The sequence below is a fragment of the Neomonachus schauinslandi genome, chromosome 9 (genome assembly GCF_002201575.2).
Source record: "Neomonachus schauinslandi chromosome 9, ASM220157v2, whole genome shotgun sequence".
Classification (NCBI taxonomy): Eukaryota; Metazoa; Chordata; class Mammalia; order Carnivora; family Phocidae; genus Neomonachus; species Neomonachus schauinslandi.
The window spans coordinates 138980698-138992860 of record NC_058411.1 but is presented as its reverse complement, the minus strand read 5'-3'; the positions used below and the strand labels follow the sequence as shown (position 1 = coordinate 138992860).

Genomic DNA, 12163 nt, shown 5'->3' with positions numbered 1-12163 from the left:
ACCGTGTCAACGCTCGCCTTACGTCCGTGTGGCCCCTGCCACCACATGACAGCTGTGCTTCCAGTTTGTGGGACAGCTACACATCCTCACCTCCAGTTTCCAGAATATTCCTTTGGGAACCTACACAGTCCCTGGGGAGGAACGCCGCGTTCTCTCAGCTACTCTAGGAAGAAGCCCCAGAGAACCCCGAGAGCGACCCGAAGACCATCCGCGATGCGCCTCGACGTCAGCACAGGATCCGCTCCAGTTCAGCTCTGGGCAAAGACGGTGGAGACTCAGCACGCAAGGGAGAGAGCGTTCAGGAACTGCTTTGGCCCCACAGAAATTCAAAACGCAAGAGAAAGATCTGGAGAGGTTAAAAAGGAGGAAGCAAGAAACACAGCGCACGGCAAAGCAGCGCAGGTGAGGACCGCCGCTGGGGGGCAGCCGTTGCGCCTGCGCGTGCTGGGAAGCGTGTGTTCCCGAACAGTGTGCCGTGGTCAAGGAGATGAGCAGGCCGGAGGAGGAGGCCCCTCAAGGGGAGTAAGGGCTGTTCTCCAAGGCCGTGTCCGGGGGGGCTCAGCCCCAGCCCCCCTTTCCCGGGCCCTGCCTCCCGCCGCCGCCCCTGTCTGGAAGGCTGAGGTAGCCCTCCCCACCTGGCCGCAGCCGCTGGCTCGGGGATGGACGGGAGACGCAGGGCCCGCAGTCCATTCCCGGGACGAGCCATCTGCACGTCTCTCATCAGAGTCCGACAGGGAGAGCGGGGTCAGGGCCAAGGGCACCCCACGTGTGGGAGGCTGGGCTTCTGCGGAGCGGGAACAAGTCTGGAAGGAGCCCTGGCACGAGCCCGTGTGGAGAGAGAAGCGCAGGTGAGGAGGAAACCAGCAGCCTAAGGCTCGTGCTCAGCCGGGGACAGTAAAGTTTGCGGGAGTGAAGGAAACGCGAACCGGCCCCCCATATGTGCTGGCTGTGACTGGCTCTTGTCAGCCGTCCAGTCGCTGGGGTCAGGGAGGGACGCGGGTGTCCCACAGCTGTGGGAGAAGGCGGGGAGGCTAGAGGTTCCAGCACTTACCGAGCGTGGCTGTGCGCCAGGCACCCGGCTGGCTGCTGGGAGAGGAGGTCCAGACGTACAGACCCGGCCCGCTGCCCGGGGGGGTTGGGGGGGGACTGAAGGACCCCCTGGTAGAGGGAAGGGGGTCCTGTGATCTGGGAGCACACAGGGCTGAGACCAGGTGTGATCAGGAAAGGGGATATTTGTGTCCTTCCCTCAGGCGAAGGGGAGGGTGGGGTGTTCCAGGCAGAGGGAAGCGAGAAAGGGCACAGCCCCAGCCTGGGGAGAGAGCAAGTTGGAAATTCGGCTGAGAAACGGGCTGGGGCCGGTCGGTGATGGCCCTGCGTGTGTGCGGGAGCGCGGAGCGCGGGAGTCCCGGAGCGCGGGAGTCCCGGAGGGCTTCAGAGGGAGGGCGGAGACGGGAGGCGGCTACTGCGCATGTCGGGCTGCGGGGCTGCCGGCCTCCCCGCGGCAGGAAGAGCGCGCAGGTGTGACCGCCGCGCACATGTGCGGCCGTCGGTCCGCAGGTGCTCGTTTACTGCTGGCGCTGCATTTCCTCTAGGAAGCATAGCCGGTCAGCGAGGTGGTTCAGATTTTCTCTGCCCAGCGCCGCCCCTTGGACGTGGGCAGAATGGGTGCTGGGAAGTAAGCCAGACGCAAAGGACAGATGTGTGATGCTGCCTGCACGAGGGCCCTAAAACAGGCCAGTTGGTGGAGACAGCAGAATAGTGGTGGCCGGGGGCTGGGGCAGGGCCACGGGAGTTCGTGCGGAATGGATACACTGAAAAGTTTGGGACCATGAAAAAGTTTTGGTGTTGGAGGGTGGTAATAACTGCACAGAAATGCAAATGTACTTAACGCCACTGAATTGTACACTTAAACATGGTAAAATGGCAACTTTTATGTTGTGGATGTTTTATCACACTTTTTAAAAAGTGGATGCCAGGGCCCGGTGCTCTAGGGGGCCCAGCCCCATCCAGCCCTCCTCTAGCCATGCCCTTCTCCAGGGGTGAGAAGGCCACGGGCCTCGGCTGTGGGCCCACAGAGCCTACATCCCTCCGCCAGGCCATCTTCCCGGCACCCGGGACCCAGAACGTCCTGTCCGAATGGCCAGAGCCTGCGTCCAGGACCTGCACACCCTCTTCCATTCCGTCCTCTCGAGGGCAGGCTATGCAGCTGGCGTGTGCACACTGGGCCCGAGAGGTGGCCAGAGTGGCCGTTGGTGGGGAGTGTGGCCGGAGCCCACGGGCACACACCGGGGCACCTGCGCACTTGGGGGGGGCCTGGGGGGGCCTCTCCCGGCTCAGAGTGGGTGGGGCAGGGGCCCCTCGTCCCACACCGACACCTGCCATCCTGCACCATGCAGGAGTCCGCAGTACATTCGGAACCTGGCTTCATCACTTCACGCCCTCCAGGATGGCTAGAACCAAAAAGACAGACTAGGGGCGCCTGGCATGCAACTCTTGATCTTGGGGCTGTGAGTTCAAACCCCACGCTGGGTGTAGAGATGACGTTAAAAAAATAAGACTATACCCGATTTGGGGGGGAGGATGTGGAGAAATCTGAACCCTTGTACACCGCTGGTGGAATGTCAAATGGTGCGGCCTCTTTGGAAAAGAAGGCTGGCCCTTCCTCAAAAGGTTAAACCTTGAGTTACTCTATGGCCCAGCAATTCCACGCCTCGGTATTTATCCACCAGAACTGAAAACATGTGTCCACACAAAACTTGTCAAAAGGTGTACACGAACATTCATGGCAACGTGACCCACAATAAGCACAGAGGGAACAAGCCAGCTGATGATGTCCTCCAGCTGATGAAGGTGCTGACAGTGTGGTGTGTCGTGTGCTGGGGTATCACAGGCCGGAAGGAGGACTGCAGCACGAACTCCTGGCACCATGTGGATGAGCCTGCAGACAGGATGCTGAGGGGAAGGAGCCAGTCACAAAAGGCCACTCGCTGTAGGACTCCATTTCCGGGAAACGTTCAGAACAGGCCTGTCCCGAGAGACAGAAGGGAGAGGAGTGGTGGCCAGAGGATGAGGTCTGTGGGGACTGGGGAGTGCCTGCTGATGAGTTTGGGGTTTCCTGGGGTGAAGAAAACGGTCTAAAATTAGATAGTGGTGACAGTTGCACAATCTTATGAATATCCTGAAAACAACAATTTTAAACTTAAACCCACACAAATCTGGCGTTCCACATCACACTGAAGGATACTGTGAAGGGGAGCGGCCAAGAATTTAAGTGTGCTAGCTTGCCTTAGAACCCTTCCTATTTAGCCGAGTGCCGTGGCGCGCCCTGGCCCGGGGCTCACAGTGACGGCTTGTGAATGATGGCGAGGTGTCTGGGGAATCGGACCTCGGAACCAGGAGTGACGGTTCCGCCCTTCCCTGTGTTGCAGATGAGAACATGGGGCGCAGCGAGGTGACGGCCCGGACGGGGAGGCGGCCCCTCGGCCCCTGGGCGAAAGGGCCCAGCTGTCCAGAGCGGCAGCGGGAGACGGGCTCCTGCAGCTCCCTGCAGGGTTTGCTCCCGTGGGCCTTCAGCACAGGAGCATCTCACAGGCTGAGACACTGTCCTTGCCTCCTGGGCTAGGGAAGGGACCCTCAAGGGTCATTTTGAGCACACAATCATTCCCTTGTGTGCAGACTTTACAGGCCAACCCCCAGAGCCGCTGTGGCTCCCAACAGTGCACAGCTGGGGGCTGATACAGGGCAGTCAGGACCCCCTCCCCATGGTGCAGTCACATCAGGGCCCAAAGCCCAGCTCTGCGTGGTGACCCCGCACCTGCGGTGGCTATGATAGTTACAGGACCCCCCGCGGCAAAGGGCTCAGCGCAGGGCCGGCCTCCCTGAATATGCAGCGGGCCGAGCTGGCCTTGTTCTGCCCTGCCTTCCTGACAGGAGGCCTCCCAGAGCTGTGAGGACACTGGGAGGCTCGAGTCCTGGTGAGACGTAAAGGGGGAGGGTCGGTTCTCTGTGGGCGGAGCAGAGCTATCAAAACCAGTGAGGGGGCCCCCATGCTGGGCTGAGTGGGGGGGTGGCCCTCGGTCACCTGCAGCCCTGGGGGCCCTCAGCTTCACAAAGCCTCTACCCCGGGGCTGTGTCTATAACCTGATGAAAATGGCTCACCCTTTGATCATTCCACTCACAGGATGCGCTTGGAATTCATTTATTTATTGGGTGAACATACTTGCATCAGCTTCCAGCTTCTGCAAGCAGGATTAGCTTCTGAAACCCACCTCCTGTTTCTAGCTATCTGTAAATGAAAATATGGGCCAGTATTTTTGCTATGAGCTTCAGTTAAAATTCAGTGAAAATGTTGCAACGCATAATTGGATTGACTGTGTGTCATCTACGGCAACTGTTAGAAGTGAATTTTGGGGCACCTGGGTGGCTCAGTCGGTTAAGCATCTGCCTTCGACTCAGGTCGTGATCCTGGGGTCCTGGGATCGAGCCCCGCATCGGGCTCCCCGCTTGGCAGGGAGCCTGCTTCTCCCTCCGCCTGCCACTCCCCCTGCTTGTGCACTCGCTTCTCTCTCTCTCTCCCTCTCTGACAAAGAAATCTTAAAAAAAAAAAAAAAGTGAATTTCAGGCATTCCCACTTAGAACTTTCATTATTGTTTTCATCTTGAGGGATTTCCAAGGAGGCAGCTTCCAAAAGCCACACTGCTTGCCTGGTTCAGAAACTTTGAAGCCGTGATTGTGAGTCTGAGTTGAGCTAAAAATAAAAGCCCCCAGAGCTTTGCCCATGCCGAGTACCGTGGCGGACAAAAAGGTAAATCAAAACACTCTTGAGCAAGGTAACAAATGACTAGTTTCAAATCAAAGTCCAGACCTTGTAAGGAGTACATACTGCGTTTGGTTCCCCGGGAAGCCTCTCCATGTGAGTCAGCTCATGCTAACTCCCTGCTCTAGTCTTCCCTTGAGAACTAACTGCAGGCACCACCGAGAGCCGTGGTCTTGCAGGTCCTATTGCTTCAGGGATTGTAAAATCTGGAAGAAAGATCTACAGTCTCCAGCTCAGTCTTCCCATTACTTTGCTAAGGGGAAAATACACATGAGATAAAATTGTATGGATATTCTATTTGAATCTCCTTGTTCCATTCCAAAAAAGGATGATGGCAAAAGTTTCCAAAAGGGAATGTGGTTATTTCCAAAGTCTTTTTATAATGCATAGCCACACTGGTTTTAGTATGATGAATTTCCACCCAAGTAGAGCCATTCTCATTCAGAAGAGTGAAATGATTTAAAATAATACATATCAGATTTATTTCCTGGCCTTACAAAAAAAAATCCTGAACTCAAATTTCTGGGATGGCGTTTTGAAAACTATCCCCCCAAAATAGGCTCTTTGAAGTCTCCTCAATGGCAGCAAATTGACATCCTTAGAAGGGAATCTGTTTTCAGAGAGCAGATATTGGGCAGAGCCAAGTCTCATGGATGAGAGAAGTGATCGATCAGGCTAGATGACAAACAAGCTCGTCTGTCAGTGTTTATTAAGCCTTGCTTATGTGCAGGACACTGCTCCGTGCCGGAAATACGCTGATACGGGGACTTCTAGGGTGGTTTGAAGACAATTCTTACAGGGAAATTCAATGTCTTCAGTAATGGTAACAACATACAAAGCCCACAGCCCATCAGAATGACTGCTTTTGATAGATAACACTTATTTGAATAAGTTCTTTGGTGTTCATTAAAAAAACTCATTACGTAATCATATTTTATAAATCTAATTATATGAAATTGTCATGTGTCGACAGTGCTTTGTTTTATAATTGGTGGGTTTCTGGGAAGTTCTGGGGAAATATTTTCAAGTCAAATGCACAAAGGAAACTTTTTTTTTTTTTTTAATCCCGTTGATTTATCCCGCTTGAACTCATAAGCGTGAGATTGAGACCTGAGCTGACATCAAGAGCCGGACACTTAACCAATGGAGCCAGCCACCCAGGTGCCCCAAAGGAAACTATTTTAAGAGGGAAAAAGTGTATTCCACTTATTTCCAAGCACCATTTGCTGTGTCAGAGTGCCCCCAGGAACTGTGCTCTGCTCTCGCAGAGACACCCCAAATCTTCAAAAACCTGTGAACCTGCACATGGCCTCCCCCTTGGGAACGAGGGGGCTCGTCAGAGGCCAGTGACAGGCAGATCCTCCAACTGGGAGCCTTGATCGATGCCATGGTTCGTAGTTATTGCTCTGGACATATTTACAGATTAGAGACAAGGCTTACGTTATCCTGTTTGTGATCTCCTAGACCCAGGCTTATATTTTAGGACACAGTGGGAGCTGTAAAGCTGTATAAGCAGCTCTGCTGGCAATCTGGGGTAATTCTGTTCTGCAAAAAGTCTGTTTAGGTTGAATCATGAAATTGCTGGTTTGGGAGCTCAAAATGGCTATCTCATATGGTTCAACCTAGTAGGTTGAGAGGAAGAGTAGGTTATGGTTTAGAAAGCCAGGCTCCAGCGTTGGTCTTTTCTCCTTTTCCCCCCTCCAAATGGCATGATCGAGTGCTTTTCTCTCCAGTAACTCCATGTAAATCTTAAGGAACGTGGAGAAATGTCCGCAATTCCCAGGCCCCAATCCTCCCATAGGGAGGACCATGGAAGACCTTTAAACTGTATGTAATTCATAAATCCCTGTCTAGTTGCCCAGCGCCACGGGGCGGAAGCTTCTGTCCCCAGAGGAGGGTCTTGGGGACGGGACTGTCCCCCTCAGCATACCGAGCTGTGGAAATTAAGGCACAGGATCATCATGGAGACGTACTATGATGGAGATCCAGTCAAATTCAGAACTAGTCTCTGAATTCTCTCCACAGGAGCTCCCATTTCAACAGCATGGAGAAAAAAGCCCTGAGGAGTATTTCATTAGCCAAGTGAGTGTTTAGAGAGAGAAACAAAAATAACATCTATTGGACTGGGTCTAAATTCTTTCTCTCCATCTCATGTGGGTGTCATGGTATAGAATCAAGGACCGTACAAACCGTTTTCGGAACGGATTCTGCGGTGTTCTTAGACTTGGTGCTTTAAAGACATTCCTACTACACTTCGAGCCTCTGTCACATGGGTCCTCCAATGCGCACTAAAATGTGAGCTGTTGTTGAATCGCCTCCCACATTCAGCACACTCATAGGGTTTCTCTCCGGTGTGGATTCTCTGGTGGATGATGAGACTGGAGCTCTGACTGAAGCTTTTCCCACACTCCCCGCATTCATAGGGTCTCTCTCCACTGTGAATTCGCCGGTGGGTAATGAGGTTTGAGTGGTCGCTGAAACTTTTCCCGCACTCGAGACATGCATAGGGTTTCTCTCCTGTGTGGATCCTCTGATGACTGGTGAGCGTGGAACTCTTGCTGAACCTTTTCCTGCACTCGGGGCACTGGTAGGGTTTTTCGCCTGCACGTGTTTGCCGGTGTGCACTGAAGCACAAGCTATTGGTGAACCTCTTCCCACACTCGCTGCACTTATGGGGTTTCTCCCCTGTGTGGACTCTCTGGTGCATAGTAAGGCTGGAGCTCTGGCTGAAGCTTTTCCAGCACTCCCCACATTTATAGGGCTTCTCTCCAGCGTGGACTCTCTGATGTGATGTGAGGTTAGAAGGATCACTGAAGCCCTTCCCATATTCAGGGCATTTGTAGGGCTTCTCCCCGGTGGGGATTCTCTGGTGGCAAACCAGATGTGAGCTTCGGCCAAAGCTTCTCCCACAACGGCCACATTTAGAAGGTGTCCTTTCCCCAGTGTGGGCTAATCTGTGCACAGCAAAGCGTGAGCCCTGGTTGCCATGTTGTTTTCCACATGCACAGCAGAGATAGGACTTTCCTCCTATGTAGGTTCCCTGAGGGCCTATGAATTTACCTACGTCTCCTTCTGGAGGGGAGCGTGCTTCTTGTCCATCTTCTAAGGGTACTTCCCACTGCCTCTCCGCCCCCTGTTTGTCTTCCCAGTCTGTCCTGGCCAGGGAAGGATCCGCTTTGGGTCTCTCTAATAGCGCCCCCCGGAACTCTGCTTCCTCTGACATGTCCTGGCTTGAATTCTCCTTGTCCTATGTCCTTGTTTCAAGATCTGAAAGAATGAGATGAAACCACAAATGTGACCTGCTTTCTGAGCTCAGAAGAATGCAAACAACGTGAAAGAGGCCCCTCCTGGACGCTGAGAAACAATTCCTTGATGGCGACAGATAGAACACAGCTTTCCATTAACCAGGAACCAAGAAACTGGACTATGGCTGAACCCTGGTTAAGACAGCCGACTTGCAGGTCTCCCTCCCTCCCCAGCTTCTAAACAAAAAGATCATGTGGAGAAAGGCTGAAGAAAGGGAGGTGGGCAAGGTCCAGACCCATTTCTTCCTCTCCCCACTCCTCAAAGGCTCTGCCCCCAAGCTTGGCTCCTCCTCTCCTCCCATCCACCTGTGGGCTGGCAGTCAGTACTAAAAAGCTACCTTTCTCTTCTTGATACTGCCTTCTAGGTAGAGGGACAAGCCTGAGAACACTTCTGGCCTCTCTCCGTCCCCTCGCTCCTCAAGCAGGAGGAAGGACTTCTTCAACTAACAAGGAGCTGAGCACACGTGGCTCAGAAGACCAGCAGTGACGGTTCTGTGCTGGCAGGGCAAGGCTGTGGTCGTCTGGGGCTGCCCGCAGCTCAATGTGGGGTTCCGTGTGAGGAAGCCCACTGTGGCCACACATCAAGCCACATTGTCCAATGGCTCTAGCAGTTAGAAAGCTGACATTTTGATCTCAACGTCTTACTCTTACGGTTCTTGGTTGGCCTAGAATCTGGGGGAAGAACAGTACTGTTTATTGGATCCCCTAAAATTCCAGCAGAATGACCAAGCCCCACCAAGGAGAGAAGCTCATCTTAACCATGAGAAATTCACCCCTCCAATAATCTAAGGTTGACTATTGTTTAATTTGGGGTTGCCAAGGCTCACTTTTTCTATTAACCTACTTAAACGACAGTTAATTATAGTTAAAAGTCAGATAGAAATTTAAGTGGGAGGGGCGCCAGCCTGGCTCGGTCAGTAGAGTGTGTAACTCTTGATCTTAGGGTCATGAGTTCGAGCCCCACACTGCAAGCAGAGTATACTTGAAAAAATAAATAAAGGGGGCATTTTTAAAAAAGAAATTTAAGAGGGAAATCATAAACACTAATAATCTGTTTACATCTATGAGCCAAGGTAACGAAGGGGAGCAGGCTTTCCTGGTGCCACCTCCTTTTCTGTTCTTCTCCCACCGCCTGTGGTTTCAGCACCTCAGAGTAATAAACCGGGAAGGCCCAGGGAGTGGGTGCTCTCCCAGCCTGGTGCTGCCTTGTCTGCATTCAGAATTCTGATCTGACTTCTTGGTTGGCGCCATGCTAGCTTTCACTCATTTCCCACCTGAACAGGAAGTTTCCCAAAAGTCCCAGAGATCGTCATTCCAAAGCTCTTCACTTCTCTCCAGCCTCGAGACCCCATCTGGCTGGGGAACCGGAAATCCTGCTCAAGGAAAAGCAAGAAGGGACATGGAGTTCCTACGTAGTCTGCTTTCTGTTCTCCTATCTGGAAGTGGTAGCTGAGATGAGCACAGAAGCACCTCCCAGAAAGTCTAGTTGTCAGAAGAAAATGTGTAGTTAATGACTCAGGAAATATGCCCCCTTAAGTGCAGAGTACAGGGCAAGGTGTCCCTCTATGTTGACAATAATTGCAACGCTCACGATAATGAAAACAAGCATTTCCTGAGTGCTAGCCACGGGCCAGGATCCTCGAAACCACCCAGTGAGGCAAATACTGTCACTATGTCCATCTTACAGATGAGAAGACGGAGGCTTCGGGTGTGTAACCAGTTTGCCCAAAAGCAGACAAGTCTTAAGCCGTCAGGTTGCTGTCTATAATCTGCGCAGAGTTCACACGGATGGGGTACTTTAGCTGGAAATGAACAACTGGAACTGTAGGTCACTCCAACCTCTCTTTCCTCCAAAACTGTCACTAAATATTGTTTCTATAATGCCGTTACTGAGAGCAGACAGGGAGAGCCCTTTGCTGTAGAGCAGGGCAAGACCCTCCCAGGAGTCTTTGTGAGTGAGCCCGTGGGACGGCTTCAGCGGAGGGCTGATTCTAGCACTATCTGTGTTCCGTAAAGGAATCAACAATCTTCCTCCAGACGAGGCCACGCCAGAGGGACAGACAATAAGCGTCTCTCCTGCTTCACAGTCCCTAATGCTTTCCTGCGACACTTGCCCTCTCCCACTGCTCTGGGGGGCACCGGGGGAGGGGCGCTTACCACTGGGACTCCCCCTGAAAGCCGGGGGGGCAAGGCTCCCGGGCTCCCCTTGGGGCTCGGCCGCCAGTTCACTACCATCTCCTGTCACGGCTGCCAGCATGGCCTCTGGTTCTCTTCGGAGTCCCCTCTGTCCCGCAGAAGGCCTCCTGCCACCTCTAAGGCGTCAAAGGTGCCGGCAAGGGTCCAGGGGCTCATCAGGGCGTCCATCTCCTGGTAGAAGGGGCAGGTGCCCGGCGCCCGGCTGCTCCTGGCTTTGCGGTAGTGGGTCTGGAGGTTTTTGAAGCGGTAGCGACACTGTTCCAGGGTCCGCGGGAAGCCGCGCTCGCGTAGCCGCTTGGCCACCAGCCGGTACACCTGGCGGTTCCGGTGGCAGGTGCGCAATTTCTCACGGATCCAGGACTCACTGAGAATTCCCAAAAAAATCTTGGTTTCCTCATAGTCCCGGTGCACACCTGCCACCTTCTCATCCTCCAGGCCCTGCCACTCCAGCACCTCCCAGGTCTTGGCTTTTCTTGCGATGGGCAAGGGGCCAGGCTGGACTCTTCCCCCACCCGCTGCGGAGTCCCTGGCGCTTTCCTCCTCTCTGGGGCGCTGAAGATCTGCGCTCTGTGGGGTTTCCTCCTGCTCCCTGCAGGAGCTGACACTGGGTCAGTGGGTGAGCAAGTCTATTTGCAGGGAGACAAAGAGAAGACACAATGGTTAGCTACATCTAATCCCAACCACTTTATACACCAGGGAGGGGAGATACGATTAATTTTTTTTAAAGTCTAAGGGAATTCTTGGGAATCCTCAGTGAAAGTAATATTAAGGACTGTGAGGGAAAGAGTCCAGGCCCAAATCTAGAACTATCTGTACACGTTCATCTGTCCTGCAACAAATAAAATTCAGGTTCCCACCAGAGGCTTTACTGACCATCTTCCTAAGACGAGCTTTAATACAGTATCCTCTCTGGGCTCTAGAAACTCATCCTTGATAGCACTGACTTTGGTATTAGATTTATCAGTCTCTGTTCAAGCAGGATTGAGGGACTTGAAAAATTTGACCCAAAAAGATCTGGAGTAGTGACTACTCCGGCAACTCCACAGCCAACTTCTACTGGACGGGAAAACAGCAGTCTTACCCATCGAGGCCCCGTTTGCGGATTTCTCCCAACTTCTTTCCAGGTGGTTCCTCCACCCAGGTTCTGGCTGCCTCCATGCCTCCTGGGAGATACACATAGCCACATCACCGAATGTCATCAACTCCTGAGGAAACATAACACCCTATTCAAAATATGCTGCCTTCATCAGAGGCCCGGTGACAAAAAAGACTCAGAAGAAACTGAAACGTGAGATTTCTTTGACTTTTAAATGCAGTGTGGGCCGGGGTGCCTGGGTGGCGCAGTCAGTTAAGCATCCGACTCTAGATTTCGGCTCAGGTCATGATCTTGGGGCCATGAGATTGAGCCCCACTCAGGCTCTGAGCTCAGCGGGGAGTCTGCTTGGGATTCTCTCTCTCCCTCTCCCTCTGCTCCTCTCCCCACTTGCTCACGCTCTCTCTCAAAATAAATAAATAAATCTTCAAAAAAATGCAATAGGGGGCAGGGGAAGGGAAAAGAGGGAGAGGAAGCAAGGCAAGAAAGAAGCTAACGTTTACTGAACACCTATGCACTGTGCTGGGAACTTTTCACACTTCCTCCAAGTTCTACAGTCAGTATGTGGCAGAGCTGGGATTTGAACTCAGAGCTGTCTAACTCTGAAGCTGTTGTGCCCTGCTACCCCGCTACCCCGCTACCCTGCACCCACACCCGCACACGCAGTCCCGCATACCATGTGGGCAAGATTCTGATACAGAAAGAAGGAAATAACCATTCCTTTTAAGGCAAACAAGAAAATCAACATAATCT

The 12163-nt window shown here is 52.9% G+C and overlaps 1 protein-coding gene across 1 annotated transcript; it reads right to left on the bottom strand.

Moving 5' to 3' along the window:
• Positions 1 to 7034: 7034 nt before the first annotated feature.
• LOC110572205 (zinc finger and SCAN domain-containing protein 29-like) lies at positions 7035 to 11402 on the bottom strand. The gene is made up of 5 exons (XM_044918308.1): positions 11399 to 11402; positions 11191 to 11284; positions 10432 to 10906; positions 9396 to 9494; positions 7035 to 7682 (listed from the first exon to the last, which is right to left on the bottom strand). The coding sequence occupies exons 1-5, from the start codon at positions 11400 to 11402 to the stop codon at positions 7035 to 7037; spliced, it is 1320 nt and encodes a 439-aa protein (XP_044774243.1).
• Positions 11403 to 12163: the final 761 nt, after the last annotated feature.

What these genes read in the sequence shown, in the direction of transcription:
- LOC110572205 (XM_044918308.1), bottom strand. An exon ending in AAGCTCGTCTTAGGAAGATG is followed by an intron (nt 10,907 to 11,190) that starts GTCAGTAAAGCC and finishes CAGCTCCTGCAG; the next exon opens with GGAGCAGGAGGAAACCCCAC. An exon ending in GCACCTTTGACGCCTTAGAG is followed by an intron (nt 9,495 to 10,431) that starts GTGGCAGGAGGC and finishes TTCCTTGAGCAG; the next exon opens with GATTTCCGGTTCCCCAGCCA.